General features: G+C 53.2%; 5 protein-coding genes across 5 annotated transcripts in view; 1 reads left to right on the top strand and 4 right to left on the bottom strand.

Annotated features, from left to right (window-relative positions):
* Window positions 1-234, bottom strand: part of BO66DRAFT_317714 (glutathione S-transferase family protein) — a gene marked incomplete at both ends in the record, with an annotated part of 1,070 nt that extends 836 nt beyond the window's left edge. The window contains 2 exons of the mRNA XM_025643574.1: window positions 35-88; window positions 155-234. Of these exons, the coding sequence (XP_025506128.1) occupies window positions 35-88; window positions 155-234 (134 nt within the window). The remainder of the gene's footprint in view (window positions 1-34; window positions 89-154) is intronic.
* Window positions 235-1,612: 1,378 nt separating this feature from the next.
* On the bottom strand, window positions 1,613-3,863 carry BO66DRAFT_31087 (ferric reductase family protein). The gene is made up of 4 exons (XM_025643307.1): window positions 3,107-3,863; window positions 2,989-3,050; window positions 2,746-2,931; window positions 1,613-2,690 (listed from the first exon to the last, which is right to left on the bottom strand). Exons 1-4 carry the CDS (start codon window positions 3,768-3,770, stop codon window positions 1,818-1,820), a joined length of 1,785 nt encoding a protein of 594 aa, XP_025506127.1. The 5' UTR covers window positions 3,771-3,863; the 3' UTR covers window positions 1,613-1,817.
* Window positions 3,864-5,725: 1,862 nt separating this feature from the next.
* On the bottom strand, window positions 5,726-9,072 carry BO66DRAFT_369501 (uncharacterized protein). The gene is made up of 2 exons (XM_025645374.1): window positions 8,997-9,072; window positions 5,726-8,929 (listed from the first exon to the last, which is right to left on the bottom strand). The coding sequence occupies exon 2, from the start codon at window positions 8,905-8,907 to the stop codon at window positions 6,049-6,051; it is 2,859 nt and encodes a 952-aa protein (XP_025506126.1). The 5' UTR covers window positions 8,908-8,929; window positions 8,997-9,072; the 3' UTR covers window positions 5,726-6,048.
* On the top strand, window positions 8,997-9,618 carry BO66DRAFT_31228 (uncharacterized protein). The gene has a single exon (XM_025643356.1). The coding sequence runs from the start codon at window positions 9,096-9,098 to the stop codon at window positions 9,411-9,413; it is 318 nt and encodes a 105-aa protein (XP_025506125.1). The 5' UTR covers window positions 8,997-9,095; the 3' UTR covers window positions 9,414-9,618.
* Window positions 9,436-14,122, bottom strand: BO66DRAFT_389998 (translation initiation factor 3 subunit CLU1). The gene is made up of 4 exons (XM_025646910.1): window positions 13,788-14,122; window positions 13,656-13,721; window positions 13,533-13,588; window positions 9,436-13,458 (listed from the first exon to the last, which is right to left on the bottom strand). The coding sequence occupies exons 1-4, from the start codon at window positions 13,822-13,824 to the stop codon at window positions 9,823-9,825; spliced, it is 3,795 nt and encodes a 1,264-aa protein (XP_025506124.1). The 5' UTR covers window positions 13,825-14,122; the 3' UTR covers window positions 9,436-9,822.
* Between the last annotated feature and the right edge of the window lie 228 nt (window positions 14,123-14,350).

The raw sequence follows: 14,350 nt of genomic DNA, 5'->3' as shown, positions 1-14,350 counted from the left end.
GGCGAGAGAGGGGAGGGGACGGGCTCAAACTTACGGCTCCTTCTGGGTATTCTTGGAGATATCGATCTTTTCGACCTTGTAGGGCAGGCTACCATTCAATTAGCTTGTGATTTCCGATGGACTTGACGGAAACAGAAGCAGAAGCAGAACATACCCCAGCTCTTCCAATGCAATGGAGATCTTAATTCCATTGGGAGTCTGAGCGGTATACAAAGTGATATCGGGGGAGCTCATCTTGGCGGTAGCAGACGAAGAGAACAACTGGGCAGAGAGAAAGGTCTTAGAAGTGAAGGTAGTAGGTCGATAGGAACGCCGGGCAAAGACGTTGGAGAACCGAGGGACTTTATAGAACAGCCCATTCATGGCGGGCAATGGGAATTGGAATTGATAATTAGGTACCTAGGTAAAGGAGGAGGGGATGATGATGCCACTGGTGCATCTCCACGCCATCTTTCCCGATTAAAGTAACGTATCGTTCCCTGGTAAGCGTGGGGCAAACCTGCCAACTGCCCGTCCCCTTGATCCCGATACGCTCATACCAGAAACAGCCGCTGCGAACAGCTGGTGCCAGCAATGGAAGGATTACAAATGGAATACGGTGGTATCGGACTCGGGGGACGCGGGCATTTGTCATAGACTGGATTGGTGATCATTCTATCCGTACTCCATACCACAAGCAAAGCAAATGAGGGAAACTTTCCGCTGGAACTTGCCCCACTCCTTGATTTCTAAGCCGAGCTGGTCAGAGCTGGTCAACAAACCCCTCCGTCGCAACATGAGATACACCGGTAGATGCCCTCAGCAGAACTCATGAGTTATGCCCGTTTGTAAAGGCTACCCAGTTTTCTGGTGTTGGAACCTTGAAATGGGGTTTACTTTCCCGAATGTCTAAGCGTCCAGGTCAAGAACTGGTCCGACCTGCCCATTTACTGGGCAGACGGTTCGAAGGGTAGATAGAGGCATTCCCGGTAGTACTGACTGTACTGGACTTATACCTTACCTAGGTACGGTGGGTACAGTGCTGCAACAACATTCAAGTAACTTATAGAAAGCTATTCTTACTGGCTGCATAGATCCAGAAGATGCCCAATTCGAGGGCATCCAGCTTATGAGTGCAGTGCCCACCGATCATGTGCAGCAACTGCCTACCTGCCGATTTACGGAACGGGGCATTCGGATATGACCAGTTTCTTGTAAGCCGGCCTTGTTCGAATATGGCATGCAGTCGACTATCTCCAGAATTGACTCGAATCAAGAACTGATCCTGGTCGACCTCGGTCGATGTGAATCCCGATCCGAATCCCGAGACCTGCAGCATGCCACAAAACCTTGAACCTACTGCAGTCTGCTGGTATCCAGTGCTAGTTATAGTTACTGGTAAGTTACCGGTACTAGGGCTAGTGGTCATCTCTACGTCAACGATCTTCGATCTTCAATCTTCAACGTTGGGCAATTCTATGAGTAATTGCAAAGGCCAAAGAATTTAAATTGATAAGTGATATAATCAAGTATGTACGCAGCCAGAGAGTTTGAGGCAAACCCACGGCCAGATCGAACATAAGAACACAACAAAACTAGTATATACCCTCTGAGACCAAAAGAGTCAAGGTCGCCGGCAGGAATCGATGCACACACAAAGAAGGGAAAAGGCGGTCGACAACACAACAGGCTCGTTTTAAACGAAAATGTAAATGTTTCGTACCAAGGCCCCGGTGACAAATCAGATGCGAGCGTCCGTAGTCATTGGGGGTTGGGCTTGGGGGCCAAATTGTTGAATGCCTTTGATATAAGAGAGTCGTACCCGCCCCAGACAGAGCTCACCAGGTGAAGCTCTCCTCGATGAAATCGACCTGCGTGCGATCCTGTCGATTGCGGCATACTCGTCGCACATCATCGCTCAGACCACCGTTGCCGCAGACGAGCACGCCCATCGCTCCGATCTGGTTCTCGACCTCCATGCCCACCAGGGTATCGATGTTGGGTCGGCCGGGGAACATCTGCACGGTCGCACTGGGACTTTGGATCTCCTTGGTGTTGCGCGGCCGGGTGATAAACAACATGATGCGGAGCACTTCCCGGCGACGATCCATGGACAGAATGCTAGTCATCCAGGGACGAATCCACTCGAGGTGCTCAGGAGATTGGATGATCCAAACCAAAGTCACACGACGCGCTGCCACGGTACCCTCGGCATATCCCTGGACGAGATGGCGCACAAACGGCACCTGATGGGTGATACCGACACCACCGGCGAAGAGAAGCACTGTGCCGTAAGAGTCCATCGAGTGGATGCTGCCATACGGTCCTTCCGCTAGTGCCCGCAGCGACACCCGCCCACCAGGCGAATGCTGCGCCCGCTGAAACAGTTTGTCGGTGAACCCGGTTCGCCGACGTACGAGCAAGGAAATGGTAGTCTTCTGCAGGCCCAACATATCCTGTCGGTTCATGGGGATTCCCTTCTCGTCCGACAGAGACTCGGCTTCTTCGCTCCATCCAACCGAAAACGGATGGCAAGTCCACCATCCCACAGCAGGGACGTACAGGTAGATGTGCTGACCGGGCTTGAAGGCCCAGGGTCGAGCCATCTTGATGGTGATCCGCATCGCATCGCCAGGCATGGTTTCGACAAGGGCCGTGGTGGACTCACGGCCACAGTTGCGGTACACGAGAATCGCAAGCCGAGCAGCACGCTAGGATCATGTCAGCATTGAGTCGTCGTCGATTTTGAGTGTTAGATGACCCTACCTCCAAAGCCCAAAAGATAATGCCGACCATCAGGTAGTACTGAGAAACCATACCATTGAGGTGGACCCAAAGGAAGGCGATCGCAAGCACAGCGAACACAATGTGAAGGTGGAGGAACGTCTCGTAGAAGGCGTGTCGAATAGGCGAAGGCGAATGCAACAGGAGAGCTAGGAAAGCACATCCCGACTAGAGCCAAAGTCAGTAAGATTGCATGGCGCACATTGAACCAACTCAGGCACTCACAATCAGACCAACAAGAAGGAAGTTGCTTGCCCCAAGACTTGCTCCAATCTTGGCCCAGCCCGCTAGCAAGAAGCATTAGCATCACTTCGACAAAGCTGGCCGACCAACAGCTACTTACATGTCTGAACCTTGGGGACCATCCAAGCCACGATATGAGCGATGGCCTCCAAGACCACGATGCGGCCGAGCCAGCGGTGAAGCAGATTGAAGGTATCGAATGGAATCTGCAGCAGCGTGACCAAGGGGTTGTTTCGACCAGCCATGAGGATCAATGGGATCATATTCACAGTGGCCATTGTTCCGGTGCGGTTACGGATGATGCCTGCGGTAGTGCTCTCGGTGGTGCCATATGGCACGGTGACCACACAGAGGACGACATTCATGGCAACGATGCCAACCAGCAGAAACGAGTGAAGTCGGCTCGGCAATGTACCCATGTTAACGGCCCGGGACAATTGGAATTCACGATTGTGTCGGGCTCGGAACAAGGGCGCATAGGTGATGTGCGTTTTGATCTTCGATAGCATCGAGTCCGGCGCCACGAAGTATAGTTGTCGCTCATTGTTGAAGCTGGCTAGTCGTCGCAGATGACTCGAGAGTCGATGCCACATCTTCCAAACATACACAACAGCCGCCATGAGACCCAGCACCAGCAAGCTCAGCCGGGCGAGGTCATCATTGAGCATCTCATACATCGAAGTCTCGCCGCCACCACCACGCTTTTCTAGCTCTTCAGCAGAAACAAGTCCAACCAGGGACGTACACAGAACGAAGGATAGCATTGTGAAAAAAACGAAAAGAGATTACAAGGACGGGAGAAAAAAAGAAAATGAGGGAACGTGAAAGGACAGTGAGCAAGGGCTCCGCAACAGCTCGCCCGTGGGCCAAAACGAGAGATATCTTCTATGAGAGACCGGCTCTGCGTAGAAGGGATTTCCACGAGGGAAGGAGGACAAATCTGATGCCAAATGTATTCTGACCAGTCAGTCTGGACAGAACAACCAAGATCAGGTTGTTTGCAAGATCTTATGGTGGATAAATGGCACCGAGGAGGCAGTGAACAGGATCCCTCACAACCACCTGGATATGGAGATCACCAACAATGGCGTTGTCTTCGCTTTCTCCTCGTCTCGTCTTTGACTCGCTTTGTCACGCACAACAAACCCACAGGCCACGATGCACAGGATACAAAGCCTTGCTTTCCTGAAAGGTGAGAGGAATGGACGGTCGCCGGGAACCCGAATACTCGAGCCAAATTGTAAAGGTCGGCAGGCAACGAATGGAATGCTGAGCTTTCGGTGAGCCAGTCACTTAGTTCCTACAGCTTGAACAGGAATGAGAGAATTGAAGACCGATGGCTAGACCACAATCCAAAAAGCAAATGGAGACAAGACCCTCAGGGAAAGGGACAGGAAAAGAAAAATAAAACAGACCCCGGAAAGAAGGGGGTGATAAGAAGCAAAAGTGGAGGCAAAGAAACGAAAGGACCACCTGGGATCAATATGAAGTGCAAAAGAAAAAGAACAGACACTACGGAGACACTGTCAAGGGAGAAGGGAAACAAAAGTAGGTTTTTCCCCAGCCGTGGGGAATGATTATACATAGATAGAACAAGCGAGAAAAAAAAATCCCCTTCCTTCCTGCTTCATTTCTCTGTGTCTTGCCCTGTGCTCTGGTCTCTAAGCCCACTCGACTACTAGCAAACTGTCATCGGGCCTAGAGGGGGAGGGGGAAATTGAGTCAGTGCATTACAGGCTCATGGGATGCTGAGCCGGTGCTCCATCTTGAGCTGGAGCTTCCTGAGTTCAGATTATCATCATGTGGAGGGTGGAGACGAGAGTTGAGGGAGAGAGGGTCGCGGGGCCTTGGCTGGTTGCACTCCTGGCTGGCTGGCTGGCTGGCTGGATGGGCGGCCATTAGACTGGAGTCACTAGACAGCAGTATTCGCCTCCGAGCCCAGGAATTGGACATATCCATCCTACCGCGGTGCATCGTCGGCTCCAAAGGAAGGATTGGCGCCCGCCACAGCGGCTGATCCGGGCGACCGCGAGACTTCGAGAGGTCAATGGCTCGATGCTGAAACAATCAAGCGGAGGTCGGGTTGAGATCTCGCGGCTTGGCTGACGCCCTTGCGTCGGGCGAGCCAATGCAGGCGGAAGGACGAGAGACGCCGGCGGAGGTCAAGCGGGACAGAGTGGGTTTGCTTTCTTCATTTGTTTTGGTTTTGAAGTCGGTGAGGTAGGGAGTAAGTAAGGTACCGTCGCATGTAAGTAGTACAGACTCTAGTTACAGAGAGTACTAGTTGGGAAAAAAAGGATTCGTGCAGATGCATAATGCAAGAGCCTGAAGAAAGTGCTGACGCCGGGCGGTTAAACACCACGCACGCGTTGTGGTGGTGATGGTGGTGGGAATTGCTCAGGATTGGAGAGATGTTGTGTTGGTCTTTCCTCACCCTCCACCATACAACTATCGTGCGGGATAATGATCAGGGATAAGTCTCCATCAAGTTGAAACACCCAGTCGTGGCCGTTGACAGAGTTGACAGAGTTGACAGACACCTGACAAAGTGCCAAGTTTGCCCGTCAGTTCTCCATCTCCAACACTTCTAACCTTTTCCAGTTGGCATCCCCCGGGGAGTCAACAAAAGGACGGAAAACTCCATCAACTCCATGACCCCCAAGAGTCCAAGAATAACTACGGAGCATTAACCATTAATCAATGTCTCTCTTCTGTGTGTATCTGTTCTATTCGAAACCGGATCTCGAACCCGCCGTCAATGATGCCATGCTTATGATAAATGAAACCCTTTCGGTGCCAAGTTGATTCCACAAACCCTTGATTTACTCTATCAACAAACAATCAAACAGTCCCTCCAAACAAATCCTCAACATGCGAAAGCATTATCCCAATCGCCCCGGGTATCATCCAGAAAACTATAAACTAAAACCTGAACCGAGGAACTTCCTAATAAACTGCCCGCCATGCCCGATGATGCATGCGCACCCTGAAAAATCTGTGTAGAACAAACGGTATTAAAATACTCACATAAGAGGCTACGATTTAAGCCAGAAAGCTGAGCTCATCGTCACTGTCCTCGTCGAAATAGGACTTCACCGGCGGCCGCGGCGGCGGCGGTGGTAGTCGTGCGCGACGAGGTCGAGTCGTTCTTCTATTCGACTCGGTCGCAATGGCCGTAGGGGTAACAGCGGGGACAGGAGCAGAGATTGAGGCTCGAGCTAATCGTGCCGATTTTCTGCAGACTAGCACGGCATCTGGTTGAGTCCTTGTCGTGCCAAGTGCAGGTGCAAAGCTGTTGACGATAACCACTTCGATCCGGGGCAAGGGGTGAACTGTCCTACAACCACTCGTAACAGGGGTCAGATCCTTGCTGCCGATGGTCGATTCTAGCGTTCGAGATGATTGGATCATGCGGTTCTTGGCCTGGCAGAGGTCGCGGAGAGCCGTGCGAGTCCGGGCGGCTACAGGTGCAGATTCTGATTCGACTGGCCGTTTCGGCTCGTGGCGCGTCGCGCCAGAGCTTCCTCTCGTCATCTTCAGCGAGGCCGATCGAAGTCGTTTGGGCGACCGCACCTCCAAGTCCTGCTGAGCACGCTCCCTCTTGCCGGTCAACGATGGTGCAGATGATGTCACGCTGGAAGCCATCGTCTCGGACGGAGCTGGACTGGCCGAAGCGCTACTGCTCATTGAGCAGTCAAGATTCGACGTGAGTTTCGGCCGGGCGGCCAGGGGTTTGGAGGCAGGTGTGTTTGCGACCCATTCTCCAATACTATCCTCCCATCGATAAGTATCGCCGGGCTGGTCGGCAAATGCTTCACTCGTTGCAGTAGGCCGTGTCGCAGCCCTCTGCTCCTGCTGTGATGAGATAGCTTCACCTTGCATCTCTAATGCCCATACGTGGTCATCCTCGTCCAGAGTTATCTCCGCCAGTAACATCGCGGTTTCGGCTGCAACTTTGTCCAGCAGAAGAGACACCCCGGCCAAAGACGTCAGCCGAGCGAGTCGTGTGACCGTGTCTTTGATCTCCTGAGGAGTGCGAGTCGGCTCGGATTTACGCGCATGCCCGCAGCAATGGAAAACTTGTTGAACAAACTCGGCTAGCTCCTTGATCGTATCCTGCTGCCCAGCCAAAGATAGACAAAATGTATTCATGTGTTGTTCTGACAATGCATCAGAGTACACAATCAGATCGTACGGGACGTCTTGGTTGGCCTGTAGTATAAAATCGCCCAACAGGACATATCCGCGACGGAGGGATTGTAGTCCCAGTGTTTGGATCTCCTCAGGTGTCGAGACAATTCCAATGGCCCTTTGAACGTTTAATGCAAAGCGCGTAACCATTTGCCGGATTTTGAGCCCGCTTGTCCTTTCATCAGGCCCAGATGCTTGCGTGCGTGTAATGCACATGCCGCATAGCGCGGTCACAAGACTAGCGATGAGATTGCTCAAAGCGTCCTGGATAGGAACGGGGCATGGAGCCCGGCTTTCAAGCAATGAACTCGCATTCATTGTGGACGCACGTGTGTCCTTCGGTCTGACAGAGCGCTGCGCAGATGGGCCTTCCCAACGAGCTGAAATCGCACCTGTGTTCGAGTAAATGCCAGCAGACGCGAGGACGATGGCCTCAACAGCTTTGGTCGCAGCCGCGGAATCCCCGTCTCCGGCAGATACCGATAGGATCGCACCATCAACGCACTTCTTCCATAGGCTGGTGACCATCCATTCAGGAGGGAACACCCCTCGCGTGAGAAGCTTCGCCAATTCATCGTAGAAGAAGGATCGCCGCGAAGGGACGCGCGAGTAATAAACACGCAGCACCCGAATAGGGTCTTCGCGATAGTCACTAGCCTTGGATGGTTCAAAAGCCGAAGGATACTCGTAGGTGGCCACATCAAGCAAGCAACGAGATAACAAAGATTCAAAAGCATCGAATTCATCATTTTCCAAGCACACTTTGAGCAAGCGACAGGCGGCCAATCTCGGAATCCATCCTCTCCGGATCATGTCCGAGATCAAATGGATGCCTCGTGCGCGCGCTGCTTCGCGCAGCGGCTGCCACCCGCCGTCGTTGGACGCATAGAAGGCCTCAAGCTCAGTGAAGTAAGCATCGCACATATCAACCTCCCCGTCTTCCTCAATCTCATCTTGTAATATCTGCTCCTCTGCGATAAACTCCGGAAGGCGGCGCAGTGCCATCGACATCAGCGACCGCGGTCCGCGTGTAATGTGTGCATGTTGAGGTATAACTGTCGGAGTTTCGCGAGTGTTATTCAAAAACTTAAGAAGTACTTGATCTAAATAGCGCGCGATATCCACAAATCCCGGGTTCCCACAGATATCGAGTACCTCTTTCCAGGAACCTTGATAGGCGGGGAAACTGCTATTGTTGGAGCGAGTGCCTTTGCGATTGTCGCTAGCCTCCCCATCGCCAGTGGCCGATATGACGTTCCGGAAGAGCTGTTTCCTGATGGACGAGGAGGCGTCCAAGGACCCGTGGGATCTTCCGGTAATCAAGGGAGTCGCAATCTCAATCGCGCCAGGCAACGTCCGCTGCGCTTCCGGGCTCTGAATTGTCACTCGAGTCCGTCGTCGCGCGCCGTTCCTCTGCCCCCGAGTCGAGTAATTGTGTCGAATCCGGCGGCTCGGGGGTCGTCCGGGAATCCAGGCGGGATCGTCAGGCTCTTCGTCCGGGTAGGTACAGCCTTGGTCGGTCGCGGGTTGACTGCTTCGGTTCGACGGAACACTTTTGCGCTCTGTGCTGCCGTTGCCAGCATTGACTTTCGTTTTCGCATCCGCGACACTAGCACGGATCTCGTGGTGCTTTTCTAATCGGTGGTAGACGGAGGTCAAAGGGCGCAACATGCGGTTTGCCCACCTCGCGGTCGGTCGGATGTCCTCCATGTTGCGCCAGTCGGCTCGCGGTCTGCGCTTCGAAGTCTCGGTCAGTCTCAATCCAAATATCGCAGAACATTTGAGGGGAATCTCGTTACCGGACTTGATGGGTTCAATGGTGTTCATAGATAGTCCATCTTTTAGCGGGCTCGCGACCGGGATCTTGTAAGCGACTAGGCTGCTTGCTAATTCAAGTTATGAGATGTAACAGGAAGACTCCAAAATCCAAAACAAAATACTTTGTAAGAAGATACAAGGATTTCCAATGCAGAATAAGATTAGAGGGCCGGAGTGCAGAAAAGCCCAAGAGGTATGCATTTCTGAAAGAGGGACAAAGAAGGTTGGATGTTGTGACCGCAGAACGTAAACATTGGCACAATCGGCAAAGGCGGTCAAGCGCCCTCGTCTTAGTCAGGGCGGTGACGTCCATGATCAGTCAACTACGGAAGAGTTGTTTATCGTCTGGCCCAACTATCAGAATTGGCATTCGGTGGAAAAGAGATGTTAAGTATTGAATCGTGTACAAGAATAGGCGAACTCAGAGTAATGTGTTAAAATTCATTACAGACACATTTGGAAGGTCGCTGGTCATATATAGTACATGGAAACATACCCAGATAGCATGCAAATCACCCGACTTTGCTATGCTCTGCCCGCGGAAAAGAATGAGAAATAACGAAGTGTATAAATATAATCAACATAGAGCCATGATCACCAATTGGTGCGAAAGAGTAGAGAGAGTTTTACAGAAATACAAACGTGCCGCTCATCCAACATATTGACCCTTGACAAGGATATATGGGGTCAAAATACAACATTCATGTTAAGACATTTATAAGCCAAGGAAAACAAAACCAGAGCAGCTTTTCGTTTTACCCAATAACCTCATCAGAAGAAGGAAAAAGGAGAGAAGGAGGATTGAGTCTAAGCGGAAGATTTCTTCGAGCCGCGGAGCTTAGGGTTGCTGGCGGCGGCACGCTTCTTCTGCTTAGCCTTCGAGGAGCCCTGGTCGCCGCCCTCAATGAACTTGAGCAGCTCATCGACGCTTCGAGCATCCAAGGTGCCATTCTTGGCTCCAGCAGCCTCGGGGGCAGACTGACCAACCTGAGGCTGGACCTTGGTGCCGAGAGTGCGGGGGGTCATGTTGATCCGGCGCAGACGGCGAGCCTGGATGTCCTTGGCATGCTTGGCGATGGAAACAGCGTTCTGGGTGAGCTGCTCGAGCCAGGTCTCAGCCTCCTTGGTGTTGCGGTCGTTGGGACCCAACTGGGCAAGGAAAATGTTGTAAGCATCGCGCATCTTGGCAACCGCACCCTTCGAGTCCTGGTCGAGGGCCAGGGCCTGGGCGAGCTGGAACAGGATTGTGGCGGTGTTGATGGACTGCTTGCCGAAGAGCGACTCGCACACAACCAGAGAAGCCTCGAACCACTTCCGGGAGTCGGAGTACTGCTTCAAGTGCTGCAGCATGACAGCGGCATTGTTCATGGTGGTGATCGAATCAGGGTGGTTAGCACCATAGATGATCTTCCACAAGTCCATAGCATGCTTGATGTAGGCCAAGGCAGTCTTGGTGTTGCCAGAGGCATGCTCGAATAAGCTGAGGTTGAGGTAGCTCAGGATAGTATCGGCGGAGTCAACACCCAGAGTACGCTCAGTGACGATGACGGCCTTGCGAGCCAACTCGACGGCCGCTTCCTTCTCATCGGTCTGGTAGTAGAGCATAGAGAGCTGGTGGTAGAGCTTGGCAACCTCGGGGTGGAGGATGCCGTAGATCTGCTCATGAAGCGAGAGGGATTCCAGAATGAGCTCCTGGCCCAATTGCTTCTGGTTCTGCATGAGAGAGATACGGCCGGCTTCGAGAGCCTCCTCAGCGAGCGAGCTGCGGGGAGAGGCGTCCTTCACGAGGGGCACAATGTTAAGGATATCATCGGCGGAGATGGTGAGGGCCGGCTTCTCCTCCACAGGAGCACGGGCAGGGGAGCTAGAGTCGCCACCCTTCTTCTTGTTCTTCTTCTTGCCGTTACCCTCTTCCTGAGCGGAACCGTTGGCACCGTTGGTAGCAGGCACCTTGGCAGGGATTTGAGACTTGTCGAAGACGAACTCGCGAGCACCAAGCTGAAGACCAAGCTTGATAGAGATGTCACGGAGAAGCTGCAGGTGGCGCAGAGAGTTGAACCACTCGGCCTCCAGAGTGAAGCGGTATCGGATGGTGACCTGCTTCTCAATCTCAGCGCGGAGAGTAGCCGGAGTGACCTTCTCGAAAGAGAAGTCACCATCGGGATAGATCGAGCGCATGGCAGCGTCAATCTCAGCGCGAGGGCTGGCGTTGACGTCAGCGCCCAAGAGGCAGTTCAACAAGTGGGCAACGCAAGAGGTAACGAAAGGAGCCGGGACATTGCGGAGGTACTGGTTGGCAATGTGCTTGAAGCCACGAGCAATCATCTCCTGGACGAGGAGGGTGGTCAGAGCGTCAAGACGAGCTCCCTTCTCCTTGGACAGCTGGGCCAGCTTGCCGAGGTAGCGGATGTTGATACCGCGCTTGTGCAGCAATTGGCTGAGAGACTGTCCGTCCATGGGGAAACCGACGTCTCCGTCATGCAGATCTTGAACAAGCTCGGGCATGACCTTGGAGCGCAGGTAGTCGCAGGTCTCGCGGACTTCCTTCTCATCCTGCGCCCACTGTTCCTTCTCCTCCTCGGTCTGAGGAACCTGGCCGCTGAACACATCAGGGTTCAGAGCAAGGGAGAATCCGGAGATATCAACACGCTCCTGATCATTAGACTCCTCAGTCTTCTCCTCGGGCTTCTCTTCGGACTTCTCCTCGGGCTTCTCCTCAGAGCCTTCCTGCTCCTTAGACTCGGAGGTCTCCTCAGTCTTCTCCTTAGAGGCTTCCTCCTCGGCCTTGGCCTGGCGGCGGCGCTCAACTTCAGCCTTGACGTACTGGCTCATTTTGTGTCTCCAGTACGACTCAACGAGTTCCAAGCGCAGCACGGACATGCGGTGGGGATAGGCGTCGCTACCCTCCTCCTCCTGCCAAGTAACATCCATGGGAGTCACGCGGTACAGGTCAAGCACGTACTTGCGACCGTCAGTGCCCAAGAGACCCTTCGTCTCGACACTGCCCTCCAGTTCGTGACGCTGATTCTCCTTGTCCCAGACAGCGTGCTTCTTTACACGAAGAGCCTTGGACATCTTCTCGAAGACAGGGACGAAGTCGGGGTGGGTGGCCACGACATCCTTGCCCTCAACACCACCGTAGTCGATCTGGTGCTCACCGGGCTCCCGCTGCTTGAAAATACCGGGAACAATGCTCTGACCAACGATACGCTTGCCGAGGTAGTCAACGACAACAGTTCCGGGGGTGAACAGGCCGTTGATGTCAAGCTGGTTAACAGCCTTGATACCCAGGACATCCTTGCCGACAGCAACGCGGGCAGCCTCATCACCACCCTCGGAGGCGAAGGTACCAACACCGTCGGCACCAAAGGAGTAGAAGATGTTGTTGTACACGAAGATTTGGGCGTCACGGTCCTCGGTGGGGTTTAAGGGGGCAACCTCGCCGCGGGCGACAAGAACAGCACCGCGAGCAGCAGCCTCGTTGTAGTCGGCGAACAGCTTGGATGTCAAGCGCTCACGGAAAACACGGTCCTGGACAGTATCCCGAGGAAGCTCCCGGGTAGTCTGGAACTCCTCGTTCCAGTCTCTGAGAGTCTCTGCGTTGTCAACGCCAGAGATGAGGTAGTTCTCTTGGGAGCGAGTGATATCCGACTGGTGTGCGTTGGCGTTCGAGGTGGGAGAAGGCACCAACCACGGGTTGTTGGGGATGGCGTTCTGGAACGGGAAGGTAGTCAGGAGATCCTTCTTGTTGTTAGACTCCTGGAGCGCTTCAAAAGAGGAGCCGAACGAAGGCGACAGGTGGGCGATCAAGGAGAGCAGCGAGTGAGCCTTGCCGCACTTGGGGATGGTCTTGGGAGAGGGGTCGAACTTCATGTTCGAGCACTTGTTCACGTAGAAGCCAGAGACGTGGGACGTGATCTGGAACTGCTCGCCCTCGTTGGTGGTAACCTGAAGGTAGAGCAAGTGACCCTTTTGACGCAGGTGGTAGGGGGGAGGGTTCCAAGCAGAAAGAGAGATGGCCTTCACAGTCTTGGGAAGAGGAGTCTCGTCGCGAGGAAGGATGGTCTTCAAAGATGGAGAGCTAGCAATCTCGTACTTGGAAAGGGAGTGGTCCTTGTCGGAGGCAGTCTCTTCGGCGTCGGCCGCAATGGCATCGTGCAGAGACAAACCTGCACTAAGACCATGGAGGTTATCGACACGGTCACCAGCGGCACCGACCAATTCCCTCATGCGGACAACGTGCATGCGGGCCTCCTTCTCGTTGTAGGGGTCCTCCACAAGGACGATCTCGGAATCAGCCTTGAGGTCTGGTACCTCCGACAGTTCCACGAAGTCGTTGATGCGCTGGCCGTTAAACTCGAGGTGAAAGCAGGTGTACTGGAAGGTGCTGGGAAGTTCGACAATGGATTGACGAACGTCTTGGACTTGTTCTTGACTCGAGACCTAACGAAGGATCTGGGTTAGAACGACGGAATTTGGTGCTGGTCGTATAATTTTCCTGTAGACAAGATACCCACCATGACCTGGATCTTGTAGGGCTCACGAGGCAACTTCACGGAGATCTGGAAAAGACCTGGAAACGTAAGAGCCGTGCACGTCAGTAATCAATGTAGTTTGAGGTGTTCTTCAAGGCTACATACCACCGCTGATTTCCTCCTCCTGGCCCTCAACAGGGGAGTCGCCATTGAGGAGCTGTTCGGGAGACTCTGCATGGACGATTGATTAGTTGGGAGAAGGCAAAACATGCTGCGAGAATTTCGGAGAGAGCAAACCTTTCGAGTGCTCCAATTCGCCATTGGTCTGGGCCATTTTAGCGGACTAATTGATGAATTGACCGGACCGTAATGAGAGGAAGGGTGACTGGAGTATTGAAGAAGCGTAGCGACCTGGCGACGACTTGATGACTCGAACCCGAAGAAGAATCGGGTAGCGGTGGAGAAAATAAACTGGAAACGGAACGGGAGGGAGACTGAATAAGAAAAATAATAGAATATGATACAAGGTATAGGAGAGGAGCAATTGAAGCAAGTGCAAACCGGACCCCAGAACCCAAACCAACTAAGGGAAGCGCAAAATGGGGGGGGGGAGAGAGGAAAAAAAGGTAAAGTATAGGAATAGGATGGAATGAAGCTGGAGAAGCGCACACGGGGAAACCGGCCAGAAGAGAAAATTTCGCGGATGCGGAAAACCTTCGGAACTGCTCGGGGCGGTGGATGGGAAAGACGGCAGATTCAACACCATTTCCAAGAGGTTCTCCACATCCATTGCCTGCCATGGTTTCTCATCCCAATGGGGCAATCGATATCTGCGCTGTCTTTCAAATTATGCTTGTACG

The sequence above is a fragment of the Aspergillus aculeatinus genome (assembly GCF_003184765.1).
Source record: "Aspergillus aculeatinus CBS 121060 unplaced genomic scaffold BO66scaffold_12, whole genome shotgun sequence".
Taxonomy (NCBI): domain Eukaryota; kingdom Fungi; phylum Ascomycota; class Eurotiomycetes; order Eurotiales; family Aspergillaceae; genus Aspergillus; species Aspergillus aculeatinus.
Note: the sequence above shows the minus strand (reverse complement) of the source record. Positions and strands in the feature narration are given on the sequence as shown.